At 40.5% G+C, this 18,566-nt stretch overlaps 1 protein-coding gene across 3 annotated transcripts in view; it reads left to right on the top strand.

Annotated features, from left to right (window-relative positions):
* The window catches only part of LOC105268758 (ankyrin repeat domain-containing protein 50), a 40,465-nt gene extending 22,253 nt beyond the window's left edge, over positions 1-18,212 (top strand). The window contains exons 3-11 of one of the 3 annotated variants that reach the window (XR_892368.1): positions 10,755-12,698; positions 13,042-13,215; positions 13,329-13,547; positions 14,011-14,322; positions 14,787-15,108; positions 15,299-15,545; positions 15,842-17,218; positions 17,296-17,621; positions 17,844-18,212. Coding sequence is in view for 2 of the 3 variants with exons in the window: in XM_011308572.1 (XP_011306874.1) it covers positions 11,085-12,698; positions 13,042-13,215; positions 13,329-13,547; positions 14,011-14,322; positions 14,787-15,108; positions 15,299-15,545; positions 15,842-17,218; positions 17,296-17,464 (4,434 nt within the window). In the remaining variant the exon portion in view is untranslated. Of the gene's footprint in view, positions 1-10,754; positions 12,699-13,041; positions 13,216-13,328; positions 13,548-14,010; positions 14,323-14,786; positions 15,109-15,298; positions 15,546-15,841; positions 17,219-17,295 lie in introns of all 3 variants that reach the window. The other 2 variants (XM_011308573.1, XM_011308572.1) reach the window with 2 other exon arrangements.
* Positions 18,213-18,566: the final 354 nt, after the last annotated feature.

The raw sequence follows: 18,566 nt of genomic DNA, 5'->3' as shown, positions 1-18,566 counted from the left end.
TAAGCGGGCACCCATCCAAGTACTAACCCAACTGAGCGTTGCTTAGCTTGGGTGATCGCTGGAGTCACACACCGCCCGCGTGGCTACTGTCGCCGCTGCAATTAAAGTATATTTTCACGGAAGAACTTGAAAATCCTCATGCGATGCTTTTGGAATAAATTCGTATGCCCACGGTTTATTCCCTCGTCTCTACATTTTCTCCCCAGTAAACAGAAGCCGTGGTTTCCCCTCGAGGCCTTCAACTCCACATATTCACATGCACCAGCTAAAATTCTAAAGTCAATGCCAGACCGTACCTATCAGAATTATTTCCCCGGAGAAATAGATGAAGAAATAAACACTTTCCATGGAGCATATTGATGAATATGACACAAAGACTTTACAAACTCCTATGCACCTAATAATAAACAGGTCGGCAGTATTGTTGAAAATGGGTCGAGCAATTCTCACTCATTCCATACAAAACACACACCACTGACTTCCGCAAATGGATATTCCAGGCTGGCAGCAAAGTTGACATCACCCGTTGCATAATTCTGATGCGATGAGAAAGCGCAATACCAGCAGAGATGGAACAAACCTGCAGAATTGCAAAATGGGAACGATTCCATGGAACACGTGACATAACCACTTTGTTGAATAGTTTGTGAGGCCAGATAGTGAACAAGAGCATCCACTTTTACCCCTTTATGTGCACCTAAAATGGTAACGCTGAATCTGGGGTAGATGTGTCTTCACTATTAAATTGATCCGATAAAGCGATATGGGTTGCAGGTTCATTGCACCCGTGCTCCACAAATTTTGCACTTTAACAGCCACTTTGATCATTTTAATTTGTCAGTACTTGATCATATGGAAGGCGTGGTAGGCACTCATGGCTTGTGTCATTCATTTCGGATGAACGAGTAAATGGAGGGTCTTGGTGACGTGAAGAGACCGAGTCCTCGAAATTCTGGATAATTCAATGGGGCTTTTGATAAATGATGAGGATCGCGTCGTAACATCTGATTGCTGGTACCACTGGAGGATTCTAGGACTACTCACAACGAATTGAAAAAGGGAAACAGTCGCTCGCTGACGGGAAACCCATCACAACCAAGAAAAATGTGAAAACGAAGAAAATATGTGCACCAGCCGGTGAGGGTTTAATGAACTATCTGAAATATTCAAATATTCATAGAAAACTGAGACTCAGGCAAAATGACTTATCACCTCTCGGCTCCCGATATATTTTGCCGTGTGGGTTTGGAAGTGTCTTAAAATACTCCCCTTTGATTATTCGAACTAGTTTTGAAAACTCGAATGCGCAAGGATGACGAGTGTCTGGTGAATAAGATAACTCTCCTGTTAAGTGATGAGCACGTGGGTTCCCAGTGTACATGTGCAAATTGCGATAGCATCTATAAACGCCTACGGGTCTGTACAGTCATCCAGAGGACATCCCTTGGTACCCGGTGTGAGTTCACGTTTTAATGACGCAAACTCTCAGGTATTTTCGGTCTTTTATTTCTGGTGTGACGTATCACTCGATGATTATTTTAAACAGGCCATTAAAAAACTTGTACACGATTTAGTGCTGGATGACACTCTCGGTGATGATTCAAGTTACTCCCCGGGGCTATCACCTCCATTACTTGCCACTCAGTCGCTTCTCTTTGACAGGACTCATTACTAATTGCACATGAGTGTCGATAACTGGCTCATTTGAAGTGGGTGTCTACAAGTTCATCTTGCTCCATCAATTAACATGTGACTGGGACAAAGAGGTCAATCAAGTGCATTGCCATTAATTACCGGTAGCAGGATTACAGAATTGTCGCGTTACTGCACTATTATTACTGGAAAATTTCATATTTTCCAATGAAACTGTGGATTACGAGGGTAGATCTCCGCTTTAAAGCGATGAAATTGGAAATTCATTTCAGTCTCGACGAATATTCGTTTGATGTGAAGATGAGGACGGAATAGTTATTTACACGGAATAGCTGTATTTACGGGTTGACAGACTCGTATGAATGATTCAGCAGAATTGCTGTCTGTTTATAGTTTCGGTTATTCCATACGCAATTCTAAAGCTAGAATACAGGGGATTATCTGCAATCCATCGTGTTTGCTAGAGGTAAATAAAAAATCAGATGAAATTTGGGGCGAAGAAATGGGTATTCGAGTTTTAAAAAGCGGTAGTTGAGAAAACAAACTTTAAATGTAAGAACGTGTCTCAGAAGAAAATAATATGATATAAAGACGTCAATTAGAAAGCTTTTGTCCCCTCTTTTAAAACCTTTTTGAACAAACGTCGTAAAACGGGGACAAAGTGTCTTAATTCAAGACATAATTTTTATCAGCGAAACTTTTTATGTAACTTCACTTTATGAGAGGTATCCTTATCCGAAAATGGCAGTGTCTCTTCTAGCACCTTCCGAATTCAAAAAGTACTTTCTGATTTTATTTTTCTGCTTTTGGATAATATTGAAACAGCAGTACATTAATCATGATATTCATGGGGACATTAAAGTGTCCGTGTGAATAAGTGATGATATTCGAGGTACATTCTGGCCGACCGATACCCACTTTGGGAAAAAAGCAATATAGACTGAATCGCGTTATAAGGAGAGGTATATTTCTCCATAGGAGGACCCTGAGGACCTCCAGGCGGAAATGAAACTGTAAGAGTGTTGAAAAATTCAAGAAATCCCCATGACCCCTGGATGCAAGTGTGTGGGTTGAAAAAAAAAGCATATACTCCATCTTTAACGCAACAACATATTTATTTATTTATTTATCCTCGTAAACAAGTACATACACCATTTACCAGGTGCATATGCTATTTAACAGGTAGCACTCTGGAGAGTCAAGTGAAAAATATTCCTCTTGTGTGATATCTCAATCCATTGGAGGCTATATCGAATGGGAATTTAATAGTTAATCAATTAATCTATTTCTCGAGACGGAGGGAAGATGAAAAATTGAGGTGGAAATATTGAAACGGTTTGCATAATGGGAAATACATTATTCAGTGAATGGTACGGGTATGAAGATAAAATTCCCTCGGCTCTCCTGAGTTCGAGGGTTGAGTCGAAATCTAAAGCCCAGACACGCAGATTCAAGAATTGCCGGATGTGTGTTGCTTTTTGGTCTTGAATTGTCTTCAATTTATCAGGGAATGAGGGGTTTAGGATGAGGGGAAAATTTGAAGCTGAGGAAGACTGTGACTTGGAATTGAATTATCTCAGTTTCGTAGTTGATTCCGATAAGCTGCACGATCGTTTTAATGGATGGCTCTTCTTTCTGAAGGGGCTAGAAAGCCTCTGGGTTAAAAAGTTGCCAGTGCTTTGCCAATTTTTTCCAACTTTTTCATTTCATTTTTTAACCCTTGGCTTTTAGTGGAATTTTTTATAGACTAGACTGATGAAGAAGTTAATCTCTTCGAAATTGAGGTTCCGGGGTACCTGTTATCGGCCTCACTCCACTTGGATTATTCTGGAATGGAGATTTTTCGTGCTCGGGGGTAAAACCGATTTTTTTTTTGCTGCATTATTCTGCTGGAATATTGATGTTGTCTTGCGAGGTCTGAAAAACTGAGGAATTTAAGTCATTCCTTCCTATATTTACCCAATTTTCCGGATATCTGGGACTTTTCAGGGAATAATTAAAGAAAAAAATGTCAGGGCAACGGAAATAGTTTAATGAGTATTGAACGCCGTGAAAATAATCTGAAATACGATTTATTTCTGCTGGATTCCCTGGCCAATCAGGGGATACTAAAGATTACGTGAGAATAGTGAGATAGAACGGGGAATAATGTAAATTCCTCAGGTCGTAATCAGCCTCGTTTGTCTTAAACTCAGCGGTGAAGTTGGGGTCTCAGAATAATTATCCCCAACGTCGCGTAAATATTAATCACCGAAATTGTGGTACGATGGTGTCCTTGTACTATCGGTGTCTCCATGTTTTACCCTTCATTCGCCTCATCTCATACCCCTGATCCATCCCTCTTTTATAATCTTATGCTCCAACCGGAAGTCCGTCTTGAGTTAATACACCCTTTGCCCTCAGGCTAAATTCACAAATTTCTATCCAACTTTCTACTGGGATAGGAATGATTAAAGTCTACCCGAGACACACTCATTTTGCAGTTTTGCTTCTCGGGGATAACGAGGAAGTAAAGGGGCGTAAAGATTAGCACCAGGGAAAATCAATTAGGCAGTTCAGTAAACCGTTTAATTGCCTCGTGTTGGTGGATTCAAGATCATCCGAAATTTTTCATACAACTTTTTAATATTTTTACCGGTTAAATCCAAAATTCCACAACTCTATAGCAATACTAATCCAAATAAGCGAAAACATCAATTATTTCTGTTCAATAATTAACAACTGCGTTATTCGTTCGGTAATATTTCATTCATTAATTAATATTAATTAAAACTAGATGAACTCTGAATGAAAACGACTCATTCTCCCCGAATTTCAATTTTTTATTTGGCCTCAGCCCGGATTATAATCACAAGGCGATTTTATTGTGGGAATGGAGGGAGAAATAATTTTTTTTTTTTCGAAATGATTCGAATCGGCTGATCCGTTCGATTGGATCCAATGAACATGACCGTATGTACATTTTATACCGCAGATATTTCTCCCATTACATACACAGAGATTTGTTTTACATATCCCATATGGAATTTATATAATCCGAAGAGTGCAGCCCAAGCGAGACATGTTTTTAATCTCCATGCAAAATCGCTGAGAGCCAGTTTGAAATATAATTGAAACATACATACACAGGAGTTATTACACAGGTGTGTATCAGTTATACAAGCACTGGGTAGGTGGACAGATAGCTATCGCAATCTAATAACTCGGTAATTTCAATATTTAAAGGGACGAGTGAGCGATCACATTTATGTGTCCCCGAAGTACCTTTCTATCGCTATCTGGAGGAAGAGACCCTGATGAATTCCCATGATAACGAGATATTCCACTCCACTGTCACTCCATTCAGGATTATTATTCAATGATTATTCAAATTGTGATGAAATTCCACAGAATCACTGATTTTTCGGAACTGCGATGATAACTTCAGCGAGAGGAGTAGTAATAAATGGACGAATAATTGAAAAATTGATAAATTGAAAGTTTTGAGGAATTGTTAGTATTTCTAGGAGTTATTTTAAAAATTATGTGACAAGGTCTAGGATTGATGGGATTGCACGTGTTAGTTCAGACTTCTGAAGACAAATGGGTGAGAAAAAGTTTGATGGCCCCTAGAATTCTCAGGCTTTCAGCGGATGCATCAACTCCATTATGTCTGTTTCATTGTCATCTCCATTGTGTCCAGCAGAGTATTGTTATTACCTCAATTGTCCCAGCTACTGTGACCCCCTTATTCCAGATTTTGCGATAACTCCACACCGAATTGATGAAAAAAATCCACTGGTATCAGTACAACCATAAAATATATTTATCACGTTGCTCTCGTATTTTTCATTCGCTCTAAATTCCTTTTGTGGGCTGTACAATTCAGAACGACAGAAGCCTCATTGACTCTGTCAAGTGAGTGACTCACACACTCCATGTACCAAGATATTAATTTGACCAGCTGGACACTGAGCCTTGGACTTTTTTTTTCCATCAATCATTTTTCCAGCGCCACTTACTGCTTTGCCTTGGAATTCTCCTTTCCTCCAGAAAAAAAAGTCATTATCAAATAATTACATCTTCCAATCAATTCCGTCGTTCCGATAATTAATTTATAATAATTTCTTTGTGAAACTGATCTCCTGAAATTTTCAGGAAGTAATCACTAATTAATTACATTTGTTGTATCAAAGAAAAATTTCCTAAGATGAATCTTAGAAAAAATTGATCATGATTGTTATTATTTTTCGGATAGAGTAAATATGGAATGCATTCTTCTGGAAATTGCAAACACTCATGGTCTTGATGATATAATACTCCAATTAAATTGATTGAAGCCGGAAAAATCATAAATAAATGAACTCATTCGACAAACCGCTAGCGGTTTATACCCCGAAAAATTGTATCACTCAATCCAATTATTTTCCCTCATCATGTGTCTACCATTTCATTCCGATGCCCAATCGACCGCAGGGGCTTTTTTTTTTCATCTGCTTTTTTTTTCTTGTTGAACCGTCGATTCTCAGATTGTTTCCACTGCGCACAGGTTGGCAATACGAATTCACCAATAATTATTTTCTTTTTACCTTCTGGCCCAGAAATCGCACAATGCGGTTCCACGTGCCATTATCAACAGAATAACAATTAATCAAGTGTGGAATTAAATAAATAGTGAAATCGTAGACTTTCTTGACGATATTTCGACAATGTCATCAGATGAGGGCATTAACCTCCCGTCAAACTGAAACTTTAAATTTAATTATAGATTTTTCATTTCTTAATTTAGAGTTTCGTTCCAGTGCCTGAATTTTCTTACATGAATTTTTTTTCGACTTGACAAATATCCGATGATTTTGAAGCTCTTGTGGTATTACAAATGAAAAATCGTGAATAGTGCAGTCTGTCCTTTAAATCGGCCTCTCTTGCGTAATTTTGCATTTAGAATGCATAATATAATTAGGTCGAGAACAAAAGGTACATTGAGGCACGCAAATCTCTTCACAGCTCCTGTAACCACTGGTGAATTTACATGAACCTCATTCATACAAGGAATTACTTGAAGTGAGAATTTCCTCACTGTGGCTGCAATTCTTTTTCACCTCGATGTAAAATCGTGAAACTAAGAACACGAAAATCTCGTTAAACCCATATCCGATGCACCTACTCAGCGAAAAGAAAGAATGGGAAAACCGTGTGTTTGTGACACAATGAAAAAGCTTCTTAGTTGAAACTATGGGTAAATACCATAAGTCGTAAAACATAAGCGGGAAACTTTGTTCGCGATATGTACCCGGTGGATGTCCGAGTTTCCATTGTTTGTAACTCGAGTTTCCTTGGTGCTTATGTACATGTCAGCCTCAGGTTCCTGGACCGTTTTTCCTCAGATCTTATCCAGTTAACCCACTCCAAATCCGTAATTCCAGTTCAGTGATGGTTAATCTGTCTTTTACCGGACATTTTTATTATCCGATACCGATGAAAAAATTTTCGGGGTAAAATCTGAGTGGAAATTGAGCGAAAAATCGACATTTCTTCTCGGCATTATGTAATTCCACTCCGATTTTCTGGTGAACGTCGGGGTGAATTTTATTGGAAATTTTTCTTCGTATGGTGTCGATTAATGTGCGCAGCGACCGGAAGTATTGCACGCGTATAATGCACACGGGTGTAAGTGAATCCTCACGTGAGTGAATGCACAGTATGACGGGGTGAAATTACGCTCTCATGAGCGTGTTTCAAGTCACCGGGCATTATAATCAATGAGTGAGCTATAATTGAGAACACGTAACACGCGGACAACTCGTGGAAACAAATAGGGTCGACCCCTCTTTCAATATCACTTATTGTCCACTCAATGTATCGCGGTAATGCAATCAATTTCGATGAATTGTCGTGCCCCGGGGGTCCAAGGAATGGAAACTTTTCAATGACTCCTCCAAGTCCTCCACTTTCCCTCCGGTCTTTTCCCCAATCCTCTTATTCCACTAGGTTCTATCAGTAAAACGACTCGATGTATCGATAACACTCAGAACTCCTCGACTCCCTGAAGACGGTTTCATCGAGATTTAAATGTTGTGATATCGAAAATCGATAGGTCTAGAATTTGAAAGAAAAAAAAATTGAGGCCTTGAATCTCATCATCATCTAGAACATGAGGAATCCTCTCAAGAAAAGATAAATATTTAACAAAAGCCCATATAATACCGATTGGTCATTTCATGGAGATACAAAACAGAATAGGAGCAGTTGAACACGTTCCACAAGCTAATCGGGTCCTGACCCTCAGACATAACAGTCCCTCGTTTCAATCTTGGCTTAACTTGCACAATTCGCCAAATACGGCATTTACTGGCCTCTGGTTTATGAGCCAATGTCGGATTCTACAAGCCAGCATCCTTCGCACGTACCTCGTTATCCACAACCAGCAAATGAAATAGGTAATAATACCATTTCAGAATTCAAATATCTTTATCGACCACGTAATCAGTCGTTAATAATTTAACAAGACATTATATTTATCATTAAACGAAATCCTCTTGTCTCTCCTTTTTTGCCGAACGACCGAAGGGAATCTGGTATTTCCAAGGTGGTCCTGCATTATTCATTGTATTCCACGATATTAAAAGTCCAGTCAATCAATATCAATCGTCCCTTGAAAATTAATTAAATAAGATTAATTAATTAATCCTCGAATTCCTCGAGGCATTGAACTTTCCACGCATAATTAATCGAGTTCACTTGAGGGTGCGGCTACTCATCGACTTCGTACCTCTTGTTGAGGGAGAAAACCAGGGACAGAATTATGCCTTAGTGGATAGGTTCCACCAGGTACAGCAAACTTTATTAACCACTTGGAACTCATCTGATTCGAGGGGTTACCGTCATTATGTCTAGACGCACAGTCCAAGACACTCAGACCCTCTGCATTATGCCAATGCTAATTTTCTCTTGTCCACTAGAAAAATTCAAAGGAAATTATGTCTGCATCCCTAACTTTGATCAGTTCAATCGATGCAGGTTAATTAATTAGGGATAGAACAGTTTGTCGTAGATTTTACGTGATTTTTGTGGTAATTATGTATTTGGCAATATGAAAATTCATTCTGTTGGTTCTGCTGACGTTTTAATATCCAATCGTTTTTTCTGCTTTCTTTATACCTTTTGAGACTGGGGACCTTTCATTGTTCAAGGAACGGAGGAGCCATTCCCCCTTGAAGATTTGGAATGGGAAAATTTCAATTCTTTGGAACCTTGGAGGATCATTGGAGGGTGAAACCTCGGGATTCAGCGGAATTGGGAGATTTATTCGTTAGGACAGGGTGAAGAATTCATCGGCTTCAAGGCAACTCTCAAAGACTCTTCCATCTTGATGAATAGTTTTTTATTCTCGGAGCAACAACTAGCTCAATTTCTCAATTCCTTTTGCATATATCTGGGGAGCTTGGAGGATTTTGGAGACAGCTAGCAAAATTTACGAATCAATAATAATCCTCTGTTCTTTTTCTAGTCTGGGATGTGGTAAATTGGTAGTTGATGAAAGTACGAGGCAGGACTGATTAACGATTAATATTTATACAACCAGGATGAAACTGTTCAGACGTTACTGAGAGCCAGTGAAGTAATAATACTGGTGTAACCTGCCGAGTCTCTTTATAGTCATTAGGGAAATCAAGGGAGTGCTTGTGGCATTGCGCGTCAATTTGCCCCACACCTTATCATATACATCTCCAAGTGCTGTATATATGTACTCGAATGCACTGTACCTGCCAATTCGTTCTGGTAAACAGTCAGCATTTCCCTCGGACACGCTGTTCAAAATTCAGTAATTACCTCGAGTGTTGCAACCGGCACTTTTCCCTCTCCGCAATTCCATAAATTCCATTCACTCCACACGACAAAAATTCATTCTCAAAAGTCCCAAATTGTTAAAAAATTTTCTCCCTCAATTTTCCCCCCAAAAAAACCATTTTTTACCGCAGCATCACCTAAAAAAAGTTGTAGTAATGCCGGATTAGCGTAAAAATTACATTTTTTTGGTAGAAATTGTAAGAGAATGTGAAATCCGGATTATTCCACGTCTATTTTTTATCAAATAACGAAGAAAATCCTCCGAGCCCAGTATAAAAAGTGAGAGAAGGAATGGAAATCGTAAAAAGTCGAAAGTTGTGGGAGGACAGGAAGCGCCAAAGATTACCGAGTGGATGTAGGGTAGACTTGCTATCTACATCTCCGCTTCTCATTAGCGAAACTGGTTTATCATCCTTCCATACAACCCCTATCCACCATCGTAATTTTGGCTTCCCTCCCACTTCTTGCGCCCTCGGCAGATAATTCCACGTGTGCCCCTCGCAACTGTGAAATTCGTCTAGTCCCCACGATTATTACAGATATTCATCGCTTTAAAGGATCGATTATCAAAATTCTTGCCGATAATCTGCAGTCTCATCTGGAAGACCTGTCCGCGCAGACAAAATAAAATTTCTCTCAATAATTATCTATTCTTTCTAAACAGACCGAGAAAATTGTAGTTCTTATTTTATTCAACACCAATTGAACTCAGTGGATATTGATTTCAAAATTAAAGGCCGGATGGAGTATCTCGGAAAGATAATTTACTCCAAAATTGGGATTCCTAATTACTCCGCCAATTATTGAAAAAAAAACCATTAATTGCCAGAGTAATTAGGAATCCCAATTTTGGAGTAAATTATCTTTTCCAGATAATCCAACCGGTCCTTAAGAAAGATTTCCAATTTGATTCTTATCACTTTATCACTTCCCTAATGAATATTTTCAATTTCACCATGCTGAGGTCAGAGTAGAAATGGTTTAATGGGAAAATAATTAATTGAGAAAGTACGAGGTCTCGAAAAATGTGCGATAAAATAAATGCACCTGAATTATCGATACCTCAGATTCGAATAGCCCTGGCTGTCCCCAGAGTAGAATTTCAGTGTCTGCAGACCGAGCTCAACACCAAATATCTTTCCAATACACGGTTCTATATACGATTTGATCCCACCATAACTCCGGATGAAGCTACAAGTCCCCAGTAAAATATTTCCCAGTGGCATTACCATCCATCCGATAATACCGTTTTATTTTCCCGTGTGTTACAGAAAAATTCCCCAGCGAGAATGCAGTGCCAAAAATCCAGCAGGATGTCAAGTACGAGGCGATGAGAGAACTGAATGGAGGCCGAGGAAACTGCAGAGCCCCCTGGGGCTCAGAGCACCGTGCCCCAGACATCACATATTTTTCTTAGTGCAACCGAGAACAAAAACGCCAAATTAAACTCTTCTTGTCAGTTTTTTCATTCAACCGGCAAGAACGAATTTATTTGAAAAGATTCGAGAATGAGACGTGTCAGTCACTCAATTATTCCACAGCTGAATAAATTAATAGAGAATTTGTAGAGAGATCCGAGGGATAATTATTATCAGAGAATCATGGCAGCACCAGTGATCGAGAAGAAGCGATTCTTCTGTAGAGAGTGGGCATTTATGAAACTTTCCCACTGCCTGGAGCAGCGTCCAGCCTCGAAAACGTGTGGTGCCCTGATTGTCGGTGGTCCAGGAAGTGGTAAAACAGCTCTGTGCGCTGAACTCGCCTGGCCATCGACATCAGCGAGTTCAAGACACCAGAGATCCCTGAACAGAAGATTATTGGCAAGACACTTTTGTCAAGCGAGAAGCGAAGCCTCTCTGTCACCAGCTCAATTCGTCAGATCATTAGTTGCCCAAATTTTACAAGCAAGCACTGATGGAATTCACTTGTCGTCACCCACATCACCACCAGCGAGTACAATATCTGCGCCATCCTCATCGAAGGAGGCAGTGGCCGAGGCTTATGCTGAAAAACTCAGGACTGATCCGGACATTCATGCGGCTCTTCAGCATGACGTATTGGACAGGGATCCAGACGATGCCCTGAAAAAAGCCCTCCTCTTTCCTCTACTGGAGGTAGAACCGCCTAAGAACTGTCTCTTTCTACTCGTCGATTCAATAGACGAGGGACAAATACTTAATCCACCGCAAACTGGTACCAGAGATTCACGACGTGAGAATGACAACGTAAGCAGAACAATAGCCGAATTACTCGCTAATCATCATCATCTCTTTCCCCAATGGCTGCTGCTCGTATGTACAGCTAGACGGCAGAGTAAAACGATTTCCAGGATGTTTACGGGATTTCGTAAAATATCACTGGATGATTTGAGAAAGAGTCAAGTTGTACGTGATGTACAGCAGTACATTCTTGCGAGACTCGATGAGGAAGTCGCACTGAGACAGCACATCTCGAGGGACACAGCGGAGATGCTGAATCAGTTGCACATAAAGAGTAACGGTTGCTTTCTTTATCTGGAAAAAGTGCTGGATGGTGTAGCTGAAAATTTCATTGTTCTGAGAGAAGTCAGAGAAATACCTGGCACTTTAAATGGACTTTATCTGTGGCTGTGCCAGAGATTATTCAGTAGAAAACAATTTGCCAAAGTTCAGCCTCTGCTCAATGTCATATTGGCTGCTAAATTGCCCATTACTCAGGAGATACTTTACAAGTGCGTGAAGACAGCCCACTCGACCATTACTATTGAAGATTTCAATCGAAGACTTCACCTGCTGAGGCGAGTTATTTCTGTGTCACGGGCTGGTGCACTTATGCTCTTTCATCATAGCTTTGCAGAATGGCTTTTGGATGTCAAGCATTGTACGCAGAAATATCTTTGCTCGGCAGCTGAGGGACATGCCATGTTGGCTGGCCACTATACGTTAAGAGGCCCTGAACTTACACCCGATGAGATCTGTGTGTTGGGACAACATTTGCAGAGATCACTTACTAATGTCGGGGGCAATCTGTGCAACCTTGATCCTCACACTCTTCAGACACTCTGGATGATTGGGAGTAGAGTACCCATCGAGGACTGCTATCTGGACAGCCCTGAGTGCCTGATGTGGCCCAGACAGGACTTCAAATTGTTAAGGCTGCTTATCGATGCCGGGGCCAAACCATCCGAGAAAGTTGTCGAGGATGAGCCATCTAAGGACCCTGTTTCTTCTAGTCAGGTGAATTTTTCAATAATTTCCAAACGAAATTCTCTAAATCCATTATCTCAAGTGACTCACCACCCTTTCTCTCTCCTTTGATGAATTCATCACTCTTCACCATAAAAATCTACAAAGACTTTCAACTTTCTCACAAAATCTGACTAAACCATCGAAACGTATTTATGACGTGAAACTTTGAATAATGAATTTCATCGGAATAGAAAGTAACGAATCGAAAGCATGCGAAAAATGGCCACAATTGCAATTGATTTTGTTCCGTTCCCCTCCGGTTTCCATAAATTGCCCTCCCCAAGGAAAACCTCGATAACAAGAAATATCTATTCACGATATCTGTTCTCAGGTCTCGCAGGACGTGAGCCCCATAGATGAATCCCCTGGAGAGCCTCTGACTGAATTACTCGGTGAAAGTGGAGACATAAACCAGGCAGACTCCTGTGGACGTACAGTACTTCATACTCTGGCAGCCGACGGTAATGCATCGCTCCTAGAACTTGCTCTGGCTGCTTGTCCTCAGGTAGAAAGTTCATTTGGTGTTTTCAAGAGAAAAAAATGCATTTCGAGTGAATCATTTCCGGGAAATTTTACATAAATTTTTTTTTTCTCTACTCTTCCGTCCACGTACCTCAGGCAAAGCTAGAGGCAACAGACCGTCACGGCCAGACACCTTTGAATCTAGCAGCGAGACACGGATATACTGACGTTGTGAGAGTACTACTTGCTGCAGGAGCCAGTGCAGACCATGCAGATTGCGACGGTTGGACAGCACTGAGAGCAGCAGCCTGGGGCGGACATACCCAGGTACATTCACAGCCAACCATTCCTCCAACAAAAACAGACTCCAATGTAGTTAGTGTGATTATTATTTTTTTTCTTCATTTATTCTCTCATTAACACGTTTTATTTATTATTTCTCTCACTAATTACCCGTTCTTATCCTGTACTCGTAATTAGTTCAGGCCTTTCGGGGGGCAATCATATATCGTTGATAAACCATGTGCCCATGACATTTTTTTTAATTAACGATTTATCGTAATTTTCTATTAAAATCAATTAGTTATATAAAAAATATTTTAATCGACGACGGTGGCCGGAGTTGGTAAAATATTCTCGGTTCGGGTTAGGCTTGGGACATGTAAAAATCAGAATAGGGCATAAGTTGGCGGATTAAATAATGAAATTTAAGAAAAATGCAGAAACAAAATATATATATTTGACTAATGGGAGAGTACAGAATTGACTCATGCTTATTCACTGGTGATTATCGATCATCAAAACCCGTATAAAACGTGACAATTAATTCCATCTGAAGGTCGTTGAAATGTTACTGGAGTACGGGGCAATGGTTGACTGCGCTGATTGGGATCAGAGGACAGCACTTCGTGCTGCTGCATGGGGTGGTCACGAGGACATTGTCAAGGCGTTACTTCAACACGGCGCTGATGTCAATAGAACAGACGATGAGGGTAGAACCGCACTGATAGCCGCAGCTTACATGGGCCACAGTGAAATTGTTGAGCATCTGTTGGACTTTGGTGCCAAGATCGATCATGCTGACAGCGATGGGAGAACTGCCCTCAGCGTCGCCGCACTCTGTGTACCATCCAACCACGGTTATGCAAAGGTCAGTGAAAATCAACCAGCCAAGTCTAAATGAGTACGCCTTCAACTGCTTTAACTACATCTTTGACATCATGCATTTGCGGTAACGCAAACGAGTGATGCGGGTTTAGCAAACGGTTCTGGACTCTCCGCAAATATCGGAGATTTCTTTTATGAGAAAATCCTCTCTAATCCGTAAAAATATGTGAATTTTTCAGAACTTTGCATACTTCAACTTTAATCAGCAAAAGTTTCTCGGCAACTTTCAGCCTAATTCCATAAACAAATAGTGAGAATTGTATAAATTCTCTGAACTCAACCGCCAGTTAGTTATGATTTTATATCTGTCTATATAATTTAAAAAAATAAGGGGAACAATTCAGGATCCGCTAAAATTCAATTGCCTCGATGTCGGCCGACCAGCAGTTATCGGTCAATAATGTTGTGAATAAATGGAGGAATTAAGGAGAAATTGATCTCTTCCAGGTGGTTACGATATTACTGGAGAGAGGGGCTGCGGTAGATCATCAGGACAAGGACGGTATGACACCACTGTTGGTGGCGGCTTTCGAAGGTCACCGGGATGTTTGTGAATTACTCCTGGAGTACGAGGCGGATGTTGATCATTGTGACGCGACAGGAAGAACACCACTGTGGGCAGCAGCTAGTATGGGTCATGGGTCTGTCGTTGCACTGCTATTGTTCTGGGGCTGTTATGTCGACAGTATAGATAATGAAGGAAGAACGGTGTTAAGTGTGGCTGCAGCTCAAGGGGGCACTGACGTTGTGAAACAGCTGCTCGATAGAGGCAAGGTTTTATTCACTGTAATTCACCCATTAATTAAAATGACATCATTACGTTTTTTTACCCCCGAGGAACAATGAAAAGTTTAGTAATGAGGAGAGAGACAATGGATTTTTCATTTTAATGATAGGATCATTTTCAAGAGAGTGGAAATTGTTTTAAAAATGTTCAACTGTTATTGTTTTTAAAACAGGTCTCGATGAACAGCACAGAGATAATTCCGGCTGGACTCCTTTGCATTATGCGGCATTCGAGGGACATTTGGATGTGTGCGAGGCGTTACTGGAGGCTGGTGCCAAAGTTGATGACGTTGATAACGATGGAAAGGGGGCATTAATGCTGGCTGCCCAAGAGGGGCACACAGCTCTCGTTGAGAGACTCTTGGTACAGCACGGAGCGCCCATCGATCAGCATGCACACGACGGCAAAACCGCTTTGAGGTACTTTCAAACGTTGATAAGAGATGAGTTTACAGAATATGAAAGTAAATACTTCTGGTAATTAAGAAAGATCTAAAGTCCTCATTGCTAGAATGAGTTGTCATAATAAAACAATGAATCTGTTGTATTGTAAACTAAGTTGTAGTTATTGGTAATCATGATCGCATAATTATCCCACGAAGGAGTTTTCTGTGGCCGTTGAGGTGGTTAAGAAAATACATAGTGATAATAAATAGTAATCTCATAAGAATATTCCCGTCATCTACGAATTGTCCTAAATCCACTGTCTCATTTAGACTTGCTGCACTTGAAGGCCACTACGAGACAGTTCGAGTGCTATTGGCTCACAGTGCAGACATTAATGCCAAGGATGCAGACGGTAGAAGTACACTTTACATTCTGGCACTGGAAAATCGCCTGGCAATGGCAAAATTTCTGCTGGAGCATGCGCACGCGGACGTTGAGAGTCGTGACTCGGAGGGTAGAACACCACTGCACGTGTCAGCCTGGCAGGGTCACGACGAAATGGTAGCACTGCTGCTGACAGGCGGTACAGCTAGTGTCAATGCCTGTGACAATGAGAACAGAACGCCTCTGCACTCAGCTGCATGGCAGGGACACGCTGCAATCGTAAGAATTCTTCTGGAGCACGGAGCTACACCAGATCATACGTGCAATCAGGGAGCGACAGCCCTGGGTATAGCTGCACAGGAGGGTCACGAGCACTGTGTCAGAGCCCTCCTGAATCATGGAGCAGATCCCAGTCATTCAGATCACTGCGGCAGAAATGCCATTAAAGTTGCTGCTAAGAGTGGTCATGATACCGTTGTCAGACTACTCGAGGAGCACTCAGCTAATCAAAGAAGCATCAGACCTGGTATTAACGGAGGTGGCAGCAGTTCTGCAACTTCTGTAACTTCAAATTCAACAGCTGAAACAAAACCCTCATCAGCTATTCTCAATCCACTCTCAACACAGTACAGTCCCGCTGAGTCACCAGACTCAACCAAGAGACGTAGCTGTGTGTCTCTGGGAAATAACTCGAGCAATAGCAAATCCAGTAGTAATTTGACGGGCTCCACTAAGAGTGATCAGGGCAAATTCAGTCAAAATCCTATGGTGAATCAGGTGATCAAAGCACCTCTGTCCTTTACCCAACAGTTGCAGCAGTGCTCGAGAGGTGTAAAAAGCCGACCGCTCAGCAAACTCCTGTCACCATTGAAAAGCGAACCACAATCTCCCATTTATGCTTCACCGCCACATTCACCACTCAGCGACAGTCTCATTCCGTATTCACCTACGAATACTAGTCCACCAAGTGCACAGACTGCTGCCAGTGTTATTCAGAGCCAATTGGGGGTCTCATTGCTTACTGGCAATCAGAGTATTCAGTATAAACCACAGAGTGGGGGTTTTCACAATACTGGGGCTATTTATGAACCGATTGATATTAAAACTGAGTTCATTGATAAGAATGATGGGTCCAAGCCGTTTGAACTTACTAATGAGATGTTGGGGCTCAAAATCAAGGATAAGAAGAATGGGCATGATGATAAGAGGAACTCAGCTGATACACATTTTACGAGGGATACGCATATGAGAATTATTTTGGGAAATTCCGGGGCTGGGGTAGGACGCAACGTTAAACATACGTCTGATCATGTTACATCGAGGTGAGTAAAAAATCGAGGTACAGAAAAAATTGAAGAAATCCATTCGTTTAAATACTCATATAAATTGCATGTTCCAGTGGCCATTCGAAACCCAAACGAAATGGTTTGGTGACAAATCCGGCAATGAGGCTTGTCGCTGGAGTTCGAAATGGATTTGAAAATGCAACAAATCGAAACAAACCAATAACAACACGAGTCAATGGATTCCAGTGGAAAGCTGAGACGCGCAAGGAAACACCTCTCTAAACAAACATGTCGATGGAACGAAAAAAATCCATTACAATAATTCGATACCACAGAGTTAGTGGCAGAAGGATGAAAGTCAATAAATGATTAATTAGTTGTTTTCATTTGAGCGAAATCAAATTGCCTCGATAGCACAGTGGACGCGAAACCGACAAATGTATGTATTTGACAAAACCGTACTGATGATTACGAAGAAAAGAAATATTATAAACTCAATACCAAATATTAAACGGCATAGGAAATGTATGTAGAGTTATAGTGACGTAAATTAATCGAAATAACTTTGTATAAATGTAACGTTAATAAAAAATTCTTAATCGATCTCACTAATACCTATTATATTATAAAGATAATGTTTTGATTGAGGACAATTTTTTAGCATCATGGATGACAAAAACTAAAAGAGGAGAAATAATTGAGATTGAGCCCTGGAAGACTGGTCGAATTAATGAAGAGCGTGTGGTGATCACACTAACGATTTAAATTAAACGTATTGACAACTGTAAAGATATGTACAAAGTTTGAAAGAGTAGTGACGAGGCGACTGAGATGTGTTGACTTCTAGAGAGACATGATTAAACCGAACGAATGCTGCAGAATACGTAAAATAATGGCCTCTAACTCGTGAATGAGCCTGTGTAAATATATGATTTATGTACTGGACATGATCATATTTATTATTAGACTGTAGTAGGTGATATAGTGATAATGAATGATGAGAATGAAATAAATTAAACTATTGATTCTACATGTAATGGATTTGCTTTATCAACTTGTGTTTCAATAAAATATGTTCCCATCGGAGGCCCATGCAGACTATTTCATAAATATTCAATAGAATCGCTTTATTAATTGGTAAGTCATTATTTCAAAGCAGCGGATAAGTGAATACTCTCCACCGATTTTAGTAAATTATTCAAAATAAATGGAATGTTTTTTTCATTTTTTTTTTGACATTACTCCCCACAACGACCGCTGTCCTCCCAATAATTAATTTCACTGCGACATGTGTTCTCGGAGCACCTGCCCATACACTCGTCAAGTCCTTTTCCATCGGTTTTAATAATCACTAAAAAAATATTAACGAATATGGAATTATTCT

This window comes from Fopius arisanus, unplaced genomic scaffold (assembly GCF_000806365.1).
Source record: "Fopius arisanus strain USDA-PBARC FA_bdor unplaced genomic scaffold, ASM80636v1 scaffold00060, whole genome shotgun sequence".
NCBI classification, from domain to species: domain Eukaryota; kingdom Metazoa; phylum Arthropoda; class Insecta; order Hymenoptera; family Braconidae; genus Fopius; species Fopius arisanus.
This window is presented reverse-complemented; position numbering and strand designations above follow the sequence as displayed.